This window comes from Cornus florida, unplaced genomic scaffold (genome assembly GCF_030987335.1).
Source record: "Cornus florida cultivar Cherokee Brave unplaced genomic scaffold, ASM3098733v1 CherokeeBrave_3.0.0_Hap2_Chr01, whole genome shotgun sequence".
NCBI classification, from domain to species: Eukaryota; Viridiplantae; Streptophyta; class Magnoliopsida; order Cornales; family Cornaceae; genus Cornus; species Cornus florida.
In genome coordinates, this window is record NW_026775571.1 from 48,729,018 (window position 1) to 48,745,590 (window position 16,573).

The 16,573-nt window shown below is 34.3% G+C and overlaps 3 protein-coding genes across 3 annotated transcripts; 1 reads left to right on the plus strand and 2 right to left on the minus strand.

Annotated features, from left to right (window-relative positions):
- Positions 1-4,883: 4,883 nt before the first annotated feature.
- Positions 4,884-6,392, plus strand: LOC132296139 (RING-H2 finger protein ATL77-like). Its single transcript, XM_059794373.1, has 2 exons — positions 4,884-5,202; positions 5,440-6,392. Exon 2 carries the CDS (start codon positions 5,560-5,562, stop codon positions 6,286-6,288), a length of 729 nt encoding a protein of 242 aa, XP_059650356.1. The 5' UTR covers positions 4,884-5,202; positions 5,440-5,559; the 3' UTR covers positions 6,289-6,392.
- Positions 6,393-11,099: 4,707 nt separating this feature from the next.
- On the minus strand, positions 11,100-11,822 carry LOC132271797 (uncharacterized). The gene has a single exon (XM_059773283.1). It carries the CDS (start codon positions 11,820-11,822, stop codon positions 11,100-11,102), a length of 723 nt encoding a protein of 240 aa, XP_059629266.1.
- Positions 11,823-15,458: 3,636 nt separating this feature from the next.
- On the minus strand, positions 15,459-16,084 carry LOC132271803 (zinc finger CCCH domain-containing protein 6-like; the record flags this gene model as incomplete). The annotated part of the gene is made up of 2 exons (XM_059773293.1): positions 15,459-15,909; positions 15,942-16,084. Coding segments are annotated over 2 exons (594 nt in total), but the record flags the coding sequence as incomplete, so codon positions are not given.
- Between the last annotated feature and the right edge of the window lie 489 nt (positions 16,085-16,573).

A 16,573-nucleotide genomic window follows, 5' to 3' on the forward strand; every position in this document is an offset into this window, starting at 1 on the left:
CAATTTTTGGCTTAGCTTTGCAAATTTTTAGATTTTTAGCCTTTTCTTATGCTTTGCTTAGCTCCTTGCTTCGAATTCCTTTGCTCACTTTCCTTATTTCAATGTACATAGTCAATCAAGAATAACCACAATAAGTATCCAAAATGAAAATAAAAATAAAGTAAAGACACGATCAAAAAAGTACTAATTCCTAATTGTTTCCAAAATACAGCGTTGCCTTCAAATCTCCGACAACAGCACCAAAAACTATGGTGGCTTCCCGAGCGTGTGCACAAAATGATACACAAGCACTTTGAGTGTGGAACTAGTGTCAAGTGGACACCATACTTTAAATTTATAAACTGCTTAACACCTATACTATATAGTATGAGTGAGAAGGGATCGTCCCAAGGGATTAGGGGGTCGTATTGATATGGAAACAAAGAAGGGTTAGTAGGTCGAGTGATCAAAATGTGGTTTGTTTGGTTGATTAAACTAAACCTAAACTAACAAGCTTAATGTAAACAAGCAAATAAAGGATAGAGAAAACAAGAGATAGAGAGAGAGAGATCTTGGGACTTAGAGGTTACCACTAAACATCATCTTTCTAAACACTCAATGTATAATTAATGAGGGGAAACATGTGTTGCAATATTGGTGTGTGTGTGATTCGTTGTTTCAACAAGCATGGATGACCAATTAAGTATATATTGTCTAAACAACCTAATGAATAGTACAATATATCAAACTAAGCCATTAATCCTTCCTTTAAGCTCACAATCCAAACACATCACATGGTTAGAGACATTTACTACTTGCATTCATAAGCATGGAATATCAAACAACAAGCATGAATTGTCCTCTCATCTAAGAAACTAAGGTAACTACACTACAACTAAGCTAATGACATGAAAATTAAACTAATTAAACTAAGGGAGAGGCACAATCCATCAAGAAATGAGTATTAACCCTCAAATAAACCACAAGAGCATTCTATTAAGCACTATACCTTGACAATCTCTAGATCTATAGCATCAATACACATAGACATGCATCAACAACACAAAAACTAGAGATAAACACATGAACATCTATTCTAGCATACATAGACATATGGATAGAATGAAATGATCAATTGAAAGTATTAAACCACACAAATCATTGAATAAACAAGATTCATATATATATAAGTGTCAAGACAAGTATTATAACACAAATTCCCTCAAAATACATAGCATCAAGGTTCAGAAGGAATGCTTAGGGCTAACTCTAGCCCCAAGAAGATGTTTAGCCACTCATTGATGTAGTCTTCCAACCCTCAAGGGCTATCTCCATGGTAGGTATGCTCTTGTTCTTAATGAAAACCCTAGATGAATGGAAGAACTCCTAAAAATGGTGTCTTTAGGCTCCTCTCCTCTCTTTTCTTGGTCCCTAAGAATGTATCTAAGCATGTAATGTCTCTTTTTACAAAAGTGGCTCAAATCCTTATATAGGTAGCTCAAGTGTTACACCCAATGGTCTGGACTCGTGCACAAGGGCTGCTCCAATGGTTGCACCATTTGCCAACTTTTAATGAGCTAAAATTTGATTTAATTCGCACTTAAGAGGGTTCGATCAATCGAACGTTGATAAGATTGATTAAACTTAGGTGAGATCTATCAAACTTTGGCTAGATCGATCCATCCTTGGTGGCGCCTTTTTGGATAAAGACAAATCTGAGATATTTTTGGGATATTTTGGGAAAAAGACAAAAGTGGTAGGTGGAATGGTAGGTGTGGATAAGATCGAATAGTTTCGATCAATCTGAGAAGGGTTGGATCGATCGAAGATGGTGAGATCTTTTGGATAAGGACAAAGGCTTGGATCCATCTCAATGAGGCCTAGATTGATCTTGCTCTGATCGATCGATCGAACATTGATGAGATCGATCGAAGATGATGCTTTTCCACACTGTGCTTCATGTTGCTCCCACTTTGCTCATTTCTTCCATTCAGTTCAAGATTGCTTCATTTATACTCTTATTTGGCTGAATTGACTTATTTTGGGGATAAGTGCCTGAAAATAGAAATAACGCGAAATTAGTCTAAGGCGGAAAAATAAGATAGATGAAGATCCTAGAATACCTAAGCTTAAAGGGTTTAAATCGCATTTTTCAACGCTCATCATAATGTGATAGAGTTTTATTGAAAATAAAATAGGTAATTGTGGTAAAATTTTATAGAAATTATTTATTTTCTTTAAATATATATATTCTTGTCTAATTAGATTTTCTTTTATTAAAAAAATGTAATTTGTGTTAGACTTTTAGAAAAATTATTTTATTTTTTATATCAATTAATAAATATTTTTTGTATCAATAATTCTTGTCTAATAAAATTACCTTTTATTAAAAAAGCTTAAAATAAAAGATAGTTTATGGTAGAGTTTAAGAAAAATTATTTTATTTTTTATATTAATTAATAAATAATTTTTATATTAATAATTCTTATCTAATTAGATTTTATTTTATTAAAAACTCATAATAAATAAATAAATAGGTAATTTGTGTTAAAGTTTTATATAGAAACTCTTTTAAAAACTCTTTTAAATCAATTAATAAATATTTTTTTATACTAATAATTCTTGTCTAATTCGATTTACTTTTATTAAAAAAGCTCATAATAAATAAATAAATAGGTAAATTGTGTAAGAGTTTTATAGAAACTCTTTTAAAACCTCTTTTTAATATCAATTAATAAATATTTTTTTATATTAATAATACTCGTATAATTATATTTCCTTTTATTAAAAAAACTTATAATAAAAAGATAAATAAGTAATTTGTGCTAGAGTTTTACAGAGACTCCTTAAATATATCTTTGTCAGATGTGATAGAGTTTTATTGAAAAAAATAGATAATTTATGGTAGAGTGTTATAGAAATTATTTTATTTTCTTTAAATATATCTTTATCTAATTAGATTTTTTTTTATATAAAAAAAACTATAATAAAAGGCAATTTGTGATAGAATTTTAGAAAAATTATATTATTTTATATATCAATTAATAATTTTTTTTATATTAATAATTCTTGGCTAAGATTTTCTTTTATTTTAACTCAAAATAATAAATAGATAAATAGGTAATTTGTGTTAGAGTTTTATAGAAACTCTTTAAATATGTCCTTATCTAATGTGATAGAGTTTTATTGAAAATAAAATAGGAAAATTATTTTATTTTCTTTAAATATATCATTTCTAATTAGATTTCCTTTTATTAAAAAAACTCACAATAAAAGGTAGTGTTAGTGTTTTAAAGAAATTATTTTATTTTACCTATTTAATTTTAATTGGTAATTGATTTGTGTCAAAGTTAACATATTTGAAATTGAATTATCAATAGCACTCCTTTTAATATTTAATGTAATATATTATATTTAATGTAATATATTTAATGTAATATATATTATTAAGAGGCGTGATGTAATATCTAATGTGGTGAATTAATTATTTATGCACCAATTGATTTAGTTCAATATTTTGTGCACCAATTGATTTATTAAATATTTTATTATGCATTAACACTTTTTTTTACGAAGCGAATAATAACAATTTATTAATTTATAAAAATTGATATTCTTTGCATATGAAGCAAATAATAATTACTTTATTAATTTATAAAAAATTGAGTACAATCCTCTATCCTTTGTTAATTTTTCTTGTTGCCTGCAAAGTCTTCTTTCTTTTTTATTGCAATTTTTGTTAATTTAAAAATATTTAGGAGTAATCCACATCTATTATTTATAATAGATTTAAGAAATAAATAAAAAATAAATGAGTGATATGTTCTCCGAAAACTCTGTAAATCAAAATCTACTTGATGTTGCGTATGCAAACTATGCAATGGTGTGGAGACTTCTGTTTAGACCTTCCACAATTGTGTAATTAAGTCACACAAACAAGAGATAACAATTTAAAGTCAATATTACACACATGGATTGATCTCTCAACTTACTTTGAGATGCTATCCAAATCTCTCCACTTCTTGTTCTATGAGAGCTTCTCTCAACTTACTTTGAGATGCTGATCAGGGCTTTCATTGATTTAAAATGTGCTTATTCTTTGGATGTTCTATGAGTTTCTAAATTTCTGCTCCTTAGTATTTATAAAATTCTCAATTTCTGTACCCTTCATCCTTCCCCAATCCTTCCCCAATGCCTGTATTTATAGGTTGATGACATGTGTCCTCTCCTGATAAGGACATAATTATAACTGGGCCGGTCTGAATGAATGTAATTTTTTTTTATAATAATAGCATAGATATAGATATAGATATAGATTTTGTGTCACAGTTTTATAGAAACTCTTTTAATAATAGTATAGATTTATTAGGGAATTTGTAATTTGAATTTATAGAAACTCTTTTAATAATAGTACATATTTATTAGGTAATTTGTAATATGAATTTATTAATTTTTTTTAGAAACAAATAAATAAATAGGCGATTTGAATTTTATTAGTTAATTTGTAGAGTTTTATATCAATTAATAAATATTTTTTTATATTAATAAATAAATACTGAAATTAATAAATAAATACTGAAATACTGAAACACTTTGCACGTTTAATAATAGTATATATGTGTAAATTTAATGGAGAATATTTCATTAAATTAATATGAATTTTTTTCATATTTTATTTTAATAAGGAAAATATATCAAGTATAATTCAATAAGAAAGGATATTATGGTCATTAATGAAAAATAGGTAAGATAATGGGGTATTTAATAACAAAATGTGATAGTTAGGAGTTTTATGCACAAAATATAGCTTAGGGGGTTATTTACAAATTTAGACCGTTGAGATTTTTTTTTACACTTTACCTATATATATATATATATATATATAGTATCTAACCCTAAAACTATACACTTTTTCATTCGGAAGAGTAAACACAAGGAGGCTATTGTCCTCAGCCGCCCTAGATCCTCCCCTTGCCCAACTCCTTCGATCTCTTCTACTAATTCCTTCCTTCTCTGTCGTATTTCGACAAGCGAGACGCAGGTATATATATATATCTAGTATCTAACCCTAAAAATATACACTTTTTAATTCGGAAGGGTAAACACGAGGAGGCTATTGTCCTCAGCCGCCGTAGATCCTCCCCTTGGCCAACTCCTTCGATCTGAAGCTCTTCAACTAATTCCTTCCATATCTGTCGTATTTCGACAAGCAACGAGACACAGGTTGCTACTCTCTCTCTAGATTTTATATGTCATATATTATTGCTATCAAAATCTGTCTTCCCTAATTCGTTCTTCTCCTCGGCGTTTATTTCCAATTTTTGGGTAGCGTAAATTGTGGATCGAGCTCATCAATTTTTATTATATATGGTGTATTTATTTTCTTTATTTTGGAATTTTCTTTTCCCATTCTGACAAGGAGTCTCATAAATTGGGCTATTTTGTTATTCCCATCCACAGAAATTGGGGTGGAAGTATTTTCCTTTCCATTCATTCGGATCTCATCGTGGGAAGGAGAAGGATATTGGAGGTGCAAAGGTTACTTACATCATCTCCATCCATCTCTATTTTTTACTGGATATGATGTATCGGCTACAGACATATTGGTGGTTCAGCAGAGTTGATCTTAATCTTGATTCTCCACCGGCTAATTCGTTTGGCCTAATGGCACACGTTGACAGAAAAGATTTCAACCATGCCTTAGTCTCAGAAAAAAGAGTTGAATTGAGTAAAACAAAACACCCAATTTCGACCACTGTGTTGTTGTCTGATGACGAAGCATACTCATGCTTCTCTCAATTCCTCTCTACTGTCGGAATTACCCTCGATCGTGACCATATATTTCATAGCATTCTCTCTGATTGTCGAGCCATAACTACTAGCGAACCCTTCTCTAGATCCCACACCAGTACGGAGGTAATCACCCGCAATCGTGACCAGCTCTCGGACACAACTGACGATTTATTTAGTAGGATTCTCTCTGGTGACATAGAACAAGTCACTTGTTCTAGCACCACTAGCACACCTTTTTTTTTCATAGACATGATGGTTACGTATTTTCCGTGGCCGTGGCCGTGGGAGGTGGAGGTGGACGAGGACGTGGACGAAGACCATGATGGGTTGAAGACCGTACCATGGATAGGAGGTTACATGGATAAATGTATAATTTGTTTCGTCAAGTTTCGAGTTGGTTCTGAAGTCACTCGCATGCCCTGTGATCATGTCTACCATGAAGATTGCATTGTTCATTGGCTGGAGATCAGTAACTTTTGTCCGATTTGTCGCTTCAAGATGCCAACAGCTGAATGATTAGAATTGTTTTTTTTTTTTTTTTTGCATCCATTGTAATGGCACTGTAAATGTAATGACATTTTTTATAACATATATAAATCGTTCATGTAATATGTTGTTAATTTTTTGTTCTTTGATTTAGTATTCTTTCGTACAGCTTCAATTCATGTAATATGTTGTTAATTTTTTGTTCTTTGATTTACTATTCTGTCGTAAAGCGATGTTTCATTCTTAATTTATTCAGTAAAGAAACAAATTGGCACAGAAATATTAAGTCTTGCTTGGTTTTCTTTCTTAAAATTGTTTTCAAGAATAGAGAACGTGAACAGGTAAAATTACACAACAGTTAAAATTTTTAAAAACCTATTTGATTGTGTCTCATATTTCACACCATTGAATTTTGCACCTAGTTTATATGCTATATAAAGACATATTTTTTAAATCTTAAGTGAAAAAAATTGTTATTGTGTCTCATATTTCACACCTTTGAATTTTGCACCTAGTTTATATGCTATATACATACATATATTTTAAATTTTAAGTGATTATGTCATTACTTAAAAAAAAAAAAAAAAACCCTAGTTAAATAAAATTATAGTATCAAGGGCAAATTTCTGTAAACCCCTAGTACTATTAAAAATTGATCATAAAATCCCAACCAGTTTGAAAAACCCCCAATAATAAAATAAAGTTATCATTTTACCCCAACTCTGTCAATTGGACGTTAAGGGTATGTGAAATGACTAAATTACCCTTATTATATTCTCTTTTATTTAAAAAATCATATTTTTGAAATTAAAATACTATCTTTTTAGCAAAAAATCATATTTTTGAAAAAACCAGAGGAGGAGTATGAAGGCTACGGAAGCCAAATTAGCAATTCCTCTTCAAAAATATACACAGCGTGATGCTAACTGCGCGGCTTCTGTCCTCCTTATCCTCGTTCAACCAAATTACCAGACCACTCACCAAGAGCCAGACTCATCAACAACGAAGCTGCAAGAGAATGGCTTCAACTGTCAAAGCATCAATTGAAGGAACCGCAGAGAAGCTCACTGCACCATATGGTTCTTGGAAGTCCCCTATCACCGCCGATGTTGTCTCCGGCGGCGAGAAGCGTCTCGGCAGCATAGCCGTCGACGGCCATGGCCACCTAGTTTGGCTCGAATCTCGCCCCACCGAATCAGGGTATGTATATTAGTATATACACACACGTATATGCCGACAGCACCAATCATTTTAGTCATAATTCCCAAAAGCCCTAAAAACGTAATCTTTATATGACATTTTCTGGATAAGTTCAGACGAATGGTTCTTGTTAAAGAACTAGAAAAACCAGGGGATGAATCTTTGGTGAATCGAGGCATTTGAAATGGAACCGAATTGTTTGCCATTTCTTCTCTCTCTCACAAACTAGCTATAGTGTTGTGTGTGTAACTAGGCCACTATTTCCAACAAAGTGGTATCAGAGCCAGATTTCATGTTCAGAGCCTAGACGATCCTGAAGGCTTAACGAAGTTGATCCTATAGAAGGTTCAACATTTTGAGAAAAACATGTTTCTTCTCGATGATGATAAAGAAGGGAAAATGTATTTTCTTAGTGAAAAGATGGTGTTCTCTAGCTACAAGAGAATGAGAATCATCATGACTTCATACCTCAAAGCATGCGATTTGTGGGATGTTGTTGGAGAAGAGCCAAAGAATGGCATGTCCAACAAGTTTCATGAAAAGAAAGAAGATAAGGCATTGGTAGTGTTGCAAAAGGCAATACATCAAGAAATTTGGGAGTATTTTGGAGAGTCCAAAACTCCAAGTTGTATTTGGAAGATGCTCGAGACCATCGTTTCCAATCATAGAGGTGAATCACTACCCATGGAGTATTGGGTACAATGCTTTGAGAACGATGAGTTTACGAAAGATGATTATGAAAGTCTTGAAGACAAAGTTGTGGAGAATGAAGAGGTGTATCATGCAAAAGAAGTTAAAGATTTTGGAGATTCAAAAGTTGAAGGAGAATTTGAAATGGTAAATAAGGAAGAGGTAATAAAAGGTGTTAAAGAAGAGATTGAAAAAGTGAAGGAGGATCAAGTGAAATAAAAAGTATTTTCCTCCATTTCTATTCTCTTCCAAATAGTATAGTGTTGAGTTGATCAAGGTCATATGGAAGGAGGTATGATAAGTCTCAAATTCAATGTTATAATTGTCAAAAGTATGGTCATTATGTTTCGGAATGTAGAAATGTTGCTAACGATGTTGAAGAAAAGGCGAATTATGTTGATGAAGAAGTGGAGCCTACTTTGTTGTTAGCATACAAATGTGAAAGGAGTGATCAAGAAGATGTGTGGTATCTTGACACCGGTGCTAGCAACCATATGTGTGGTAGCAAAGAGAAGTTCGTTGATATTGATGAATCAATAAATGGCAAGGTAACATTTGGAGACTTATCACAAATTCTGGTAAGAGGGAAAGGTAAAATATTGATTCGTTTGAGGAATGGGCATCATCAATTTATCTCTAATGTTTATTATGTGCCTAATATGAAGAACAATATTTTGAGTTTGGGACAACTCTTAGAAAAAGGCTACAATATTTCCATAAAGGATTGTAGTCTTTCGATAAGAGACCCATTGGGTAATTTGATTGCCAAGGTTCCAATGACAAAGAACCGGATGTTTTTGCTAAATATTCAAGCCGACGAGGCTAAATGTTTGAAGGCTTATGTTAATGATTTAACTTGGCTTTGGCACTTGAGACTTGGGCACTTGAATTTTGGAGGATTAGAGTTGTTGGCCAAAAAGAAGATGGTGAAGGGATTGCCTTTCATTAGCAATCCAAATCAATTATATGAAGGATGTCTCGTTGGAAAGCAATCAAGGAAAAGTTTTCCTAAAGAAGCTACCATAAGAGCTACGGCGCCACTACAACTTATCCATTCGAATGTTTGTGGTCCAATTTCTCCATCATCATTTGGTAAGAATAATTATTTTTTATTATTCATTGATGATTTTAGCCGAAAAACATGGGTGTATTTTCTTAAACAAAAATCGGAGGTATGTGAAATGTTTAAAAAATTTAGAGCACTTGTTGAAAAACAAAGCGGCTATGATGTAAAGGCTCTTCGATCCGATAGAGGTGGTGAATTCACATCAAATAATTTCAAAAAATTTTGTGAAGAAAATGGAATTCCCATCCTTTAACGGTTCCGAGATCGCCCCAACAAAATGGAGGAAAATACTTTTTATTTCACTTGATCTATTATTTGACTAGAGTACATGAATATATAGGCCTCACATATATATGTGTAACCATTACATTTAAATGTCCATAACTCTCCTATCTCCCACTAACATAATCTTCAATATGCATAACTCCCACTAACATAGTATTTGTTAGGCTTAACTCTCATGACTCTTTATTTTACATAACCTTAACTCCCACTAAGACAAGTTACTACCCACTAACATACTAAATTAACACATGCATCATGGATACAAAAATACTTGAAAATACTAAATACTAAAATCAAGTTTATTTTCAACACCCCCCTTTAAACTTGATTTTGTAACTTGAAAAACCTTCTTATTAATCTTGGGGGCTTGATCAAAAGTTCGATAGTTGATCTTCAATTCCACCTCCTTCAATAGCTTTAATCTTCTTGGCCATTTCCATTGATGTGTAGGGCTTGTGAAACTTCTTCAAATGCTTGTTTGATGTCTTCACATAATCATATATCATCCTCTTTATACAAGCACACCATCGATCTTTTTTCTTCTTAAATTTTTTGTGGATCTTCAACTTCACATATACTTCTTCTTTAGAGTCAAAAAATAATTCCATATTCACCCAACCTGTATCAATTACAAAATTCTCCAAACTATTTTTTAAAAAATAATATGAGAATTTCTTATCATCCTGGGCTTCAATCTCATACTTCTTTGGAACAACTTTCTTTAAGAGAAGTTCATCATTCTCCACAAAATAAGCATTATTTGATGAATATGAAGAAATAATAATTTCATCAAATAAGTCAAATATAACTTCTTTCAAGGTGGAATTTGTAACCATACCTGAAGATGTTAACTCACCAATTTCATCAACTTTTGCCTCTTCTTTAGCACCTTTTTCTTCTTTAATTTCTCTTTCCACTTCAATCTCCTCCACTTTTTCAATTTCTTCTTCAACACCTTTCTTTATCTCTTCCTTATTCACCATTTCAAATTCTCCTTCAACTTTTGAATCTCCAAAATCTTCAACTTCTTTTGCATGATACTTCTCTTCATTCTCCACAACTTTGTCTTCAAGACTTTCATAATCATCTTTCGTAAACTCATCATTCTCAAAGCATTGTACCCAATACTCCATGGGTAGTGATTCACCTCTATGATTGGAAACGATGGTCTCGAGCATCTTCCAAATACAACTTGGAGTTTTGGACTCTCCAAAATACTCCCAAATTTCTTGATGTATTGCCTTTTGCAACACTACCAATGCCTTATCTTCTTTCTTTTCATGAAGCTTGTTGGACATGCCATTCTTTGGCTCTTCTCCAACAACATCCCACAAATCGCATGCTTTGAGGTATGAAGTCATGATGATTCTCATTCTCTTGTAATTAGAGAATATTATCTTTTCACTAAGAAAATACATTTTTTCTCCTTCATCATCATCAAGGAGAAACATGTTTTTCTCAAATGTTGAACCTTCTAGGATCAACTTCGTCTGGCCTTCAGGATCGTCTAGGCTCTGAACATAAAATCTGGCTCTGATACCACTTTGTTGGTTGTGTGTTGACCGCTTCTTTCTCCTCTTCCACGGCCTCTTCCTCTTCCTCAGCCACGTGCATTTCCACGTCCTCGGCCCCTTTGATTTCCTCTATGTTTTTCGTCTCTTTCGTTCAACGAAAACTTTGTTTGTAGCACTTGCTCCAATGCTTCTTGTTTCTTCACCACCTTTTCTTCATGAGCTTGCAACGAACCCATGAGTTGATCAACAGTCATGGAATCCAAATACTTTGACTCTTCAATGGCTACAACAATGTAGTTGAATTTGGAATCCAACGACCGAAGGATCTTTTCAACGACCCTTGTATCAGTCATGGTGGTTTCGCCATATCTCCTTAGTTGATTTACAATAGCCAGGACCCTCGAAAAATAATCTGAAATTGATTCAGATTCCTTCATATGCAATGCTTCAAATTCACCTCGTAACGTTTGGAGGCGAACCTTCTTCACTTTATCAACTCCTTGGAAGGAATTTTGAAGAATCTCCCATAGTTGCTTTGCATTTTCTGCACTAGCAACTCTTTGTAGCATTCCATCATCCAAACATTGATGGATGGTCATCACCGCCTTTTGGTCCTTCTTTCTCATGGCTTGTAAAACATCTTTTTCGGCTTGAGACAAAGTTGCCTCATCTTCTGGCTCATCATAACCTTTGGAAACAACTTCCCACACATCTTGTGCTCCCAAAATTGCCTTCATATGGATACACCAATTTTCATAGTTATCTTTGGTGAATCGAGGCATTTGAAATGGAACCGAATTGTTTGCCATTTATTCTCTCTCTCACAAACTAGCTCTGATACCACTTTGTTGTTAGCATACAAATGTGAAAGGAGTGATCAAAAAGATGTGTGGTATCTTGACACCGGTGCTAGCAACCATATGTGTGGTAGCAAAGAGAAGTTCGTTGATATTGATGAATCAATAAATGGCAAGGTAACATTTGGAGACTTATCACAAATTCCGGTAAGAGGGAAAGGTAAAATATTGATTCGTTTGAGGAATGGGCATCATCAATTTATCTCTAATGTTTATTATGTGCCTAATATGAAGAACAATATTTTGAGTTTGGGACAACTCTTAGAAAAAGGCTACAATATATCCATGAAGGATTGTAGTCTTTCGATAAGAGACCCATTGGGTAATTTGATTGCCAAGGTTCCAATGACAAAGAACCGGATGTTTTTGCTAAATATTCAAGCCGACGAGGCTAAATGTTTGAAGGCTTGTGTTAATGATTTAACTTGGCTTTGGCACTTGAGATTTGGGCACTTGAATTTTGGAGGATTAGAGTTGTTGGCCAAAAAGAAGATGGTGAAGGGATTGCCTTTCATTAACAATCCAAATCAAATATGTGAAGGATGTCTCGTTGGAAAGCAATCAAGGAAAAGTTTTCCTAAAGAAGCTACCACAAGAGCTACGGCGCCACTACAACTTATCCATTCGGATGTTTGTGGTCCAATTTCTCCATCATCATTTGGTAAGAATAATTATTTTTTATTATTCATTGATGATTTTAGCCGAAAAACATGGGTGTATTTTCTTAAACAAAAATCGGAGGTGTGTGAAATTTTTAAAAAATTTAGAGCACTTGTTGAAAAACAAAGTGGCTATGATGTAAAGGCTCTTCGATCCGATAGAGGTGGTGAATTCACATCAAATAATTTCAAAAAATTTTCTGAAGAAAATGGAATTCACCATCCTTTAACGGTTCCGAGATCGCCCCAACAAAATGGAGTTGCAGAAAGGAAGAACAGAACCATTCTCAATATGGCTCGAAGCATGTTGAAAAGTAAGGAAATGCCTAAAGAATTTTGGGCTGAAGCGGTTGATTGTGCGGTGTACTTGTCCAATCGGTGTCCTACTAGAAGTGTGCAAAACAAAACACCACAAGAAACATGGAGCGGAAGAAAGCCAAGTGTCTCTCATTTGCGGGTTTTTGGGAGCATTGCCCATGTGCACGTGCCGGATGAAAGGAGGACCAAGTTAGACAACAAAAGTGAAAAAATGGTGTTCATTGGCTATGATGCAAATTCCAAAGGCTACAAGTTGTACAATCCAAGCAATGGGAAGATTGTCATTAGTAGAGATGTTGAATTCGAAGAGGGAGCCACATGGGATTGGAACACTCCAAATGAAGATTATAATATTTTTTCAATTTCTGATGAGGAGCAAGAAAATGAAGGCATGGAGCAGCCCATTTCTCCACCAACATCACCTCCACCGCCATCAATTCAAGATCAATCAACTCCATCATCATCAAGTTCAAGTGACACACCACCACTTCGCATGAGGAGTCTTCGTGACATATATGACGAAACAGATGAGGTAACGGAAAGGTTAGGTGATCTAACACTTTTTTGTCTCTTTGCGGATTGTGAACCCGTAGGATTTGAAGAGGCGGCACAAGACAAAAAATGGAGAAATGCTATGGATGAAGAAATTAAATCCATAGAGAAGAATGACACATGGGAGCTTGCTACACTTCCAAAAGAGCAAAAGGCAATTGGTGTCAAGTGGGTGTATAAAGCAAAGCATAATGCAAATGGTAAAGTTGAAAAATATAAAGCAAGATTGGTCGCCAAGGGGTACAACCAAAAGCCCGGAATTGACTATGATGAGGTATTTGCACCCGTAGCTCGTTTGGAAACAATTAGATTGTTAATTTCTTTGGCAGCCCAGAACAATTGGAAAATCCACCAAATGGATGTGAAATCGGCTTTCTTGAATGGGTTTCTTGAAGAAGAGGTGTATGTTCAACAACCCATGGGCTATGTTGTAAAGGGGCAAGAAAACAGAGTCTTGAAATTGAAGAAGGCTTTATATGGCTTGAAGCAAGCACCAAGAGCGTGGAATAAGCGAATTGACAAATATTTTCAAGACAATAATTTTTCAAAGTGCCCATATGAACATGCTCTTTACTCCAAAGTAAGTGAGAATGGAGATGTATTTTTTGTTTGCTTGTATGTGGATGATTTAATCTTCACAGGTAGCAATCCAAAAATGTTTGAAGATTTCAAGAAGGTTATGGCTCGAGAGTTCGAGATGACAGATATTGGCATCATGGCTTATTATCTTGGCATTGAGGTCAAGCAAATGAAGGATGGAATTTTCATTCACCAAGAAGGCTATGCTAAGAAAATTCTTAAGAAATTCAAGATGGAAGATTGTAAATTGGTGAACACGCCCATGGAAGTTGGAATTAAATTGTCAAGAGATGAAGATGGAGAGACGGTGGATCCAACATTTTTCAAAAGTCTTGTTGGAAGCTTGAGATACTTAACATGCACAAGGCCGGACATATTATTTGCGGTTGGGCTTGTTAGTCGATTTATGGAAAGACCCACCATAACTCATTTCAAGGCGGCTAAGAGGATTCTTCGTTACATCAAAGGTACCCTTGATTTTGGGTTATTCTATTCATTTTCTAATGATTTCAAGCTTGTGGGTTATTGTGATAGCGATTGGGCCGGAGATTTGGATGATAGAAAAAGTACTTCGGGCTATTGTTTTTTCATGGGAAATACTGCTTTTACATGGTGTTCAAAGAAGCAACCCATTGTCACCCTCTCAACTTGTGAAGCAGAATATGTTGCAGCCACTTCATGTGTTTGTCAAGTAATTTGGTTGAGGAATTTGTTGAAGGAATTACACATGCTACAAGAAGAGTCAACGGAGATTTTTGTGGACAACAAATCAGCAATTGCCTTGGCCAAGAATCCGGTGTTTCATGAACGAAGCAAGCATATTGATACAAGATTTCATTTCATTAGAGAATGTATAACTAAGAAGGAGGTGGAGCTCAAGTTCATCAAGTCATAAGATCAAGTTGCGGATATTTTCACCAAGCCCCTCAAGTTTGCAGATTTTCACAAGTTTAGGAGTTTGCTTGGAGTTGAAAAAAAATCAAGTTTAAGAGGGGTTGTTAGAAATTAAACTTTATTTTATTTGGTGTTTTATATTTATGTGAGTTTTTTATTGGAGTTAGTGGGGGGCATGAGAGTTACAACTAGTAAATGATCATGTTAGTGGGTTAGTGGGAGTTTTGCCTACTAAATGGTCATGTTAGTGGGTTAGTGGGAGTTTTGCCTACTAAATGATATGTTAGTGGGGTTTTAAGTTTCATTTACATTTATGTTTTGAAGCCTATATAAACCCATGCATTGTACTCATTTTCTATCAAGTGAAATAAAAAGTATTTTCCTCCATTTCTATTCTCTTCCAAATAGTATAGTGTTGTGTGTGTAACTAGGCCACTATTTTCAACACCTATGGATATTATGCCAAAAGAGTTTGAGGTGCGAACAGTGGCTCAAGAATATGGAGGTGGTGCATTCAGGATTTTAGGGGACACTCTAATTTTCTCGAATTACAAAGATCCGAGACTGTACAAACAGTCAATTGTATCTAGAGGTTTATCTTTGGCATGCCACTGACCTGCTGTGGGGCCGATGACACATCGTGCTGATATGAGCAGTTGGCTCCGTGCCTGCATCCCCTTGATTTGTTGAAATAGATGCAAGGTTTCATTATCTTGGGTTTTAAATCCCTTGGTTTAGGGTTATTTATTGATTCTGGGTTGGGTAGTAACTGGTTGTGACGGCCACCAGATTGGGGAAGGATCTCTTGTTTTTCTCCACCATGCTGCTGAATCAAGCTCTTATAATAGTTGATGTCCTTGGCCACATGAGCTCCTGCACGTGGGGAGGGAACAGGAACAATCTCAGGTGGAGGTTGGGGATTAGAAACAGGTCCCGCCCTATTTAATGGAGGATAGAAGGGAACACTTGGAGTAACTGCCAACGAAGGTGCACCGGCTTCTGTCCTACTGACATGAACAGATGGTGGGTCAGATAAACTTGGATTTTGTATTGTTTGCAGTTTGGTCGCCGGTCCATTATCCCAGCTGAACTTGGATTTTGTATTGTTTGCAGTTTGGTCGCCGGTCCATGGTCCGTTACCAATTTCTCAATCAAATTTTGGTTACTCAGAATTTGGATGAGCAACTCACGGTCAATGAAGCTCCTTTCAAAAAATCAGATGGTGGGTTTTTACTATTACATAGTTCGGGGTATCTTCGGTATAATAGATTTATATACACATCACTTGTTTGGCACATGTGATAGTAGGGGTATTTTCGTCACAAAAGTCAAATTATCAAAAGCAATTGTTAACCACGCGCTGGGTTAACGGGCTTAATTGACAGAGTTGGGGTAAAATGATAACTTTATTATGTTATTGGGGTTTTTCAAATTGGTTGGGATTTTATAATCACTTTTTAATAGTATTGGGGGTTTACAGAAATTTGCCCTAATATTAAATATAATTCTTTACCAAAATATGATGCACTAGAGTTTAAACATGGGAAAACCAATAGTCCACTTGTACAAATATTAATTTATAAGTGTTCATTGTTAATTTATTCAGTAAAAAAACAAATTGGCATACAAAGCTCTTTATATGTGTGTATGTGTTTTCTACTTATATATACAACGCATTTTTATGACGTGTTTTCTACTAAT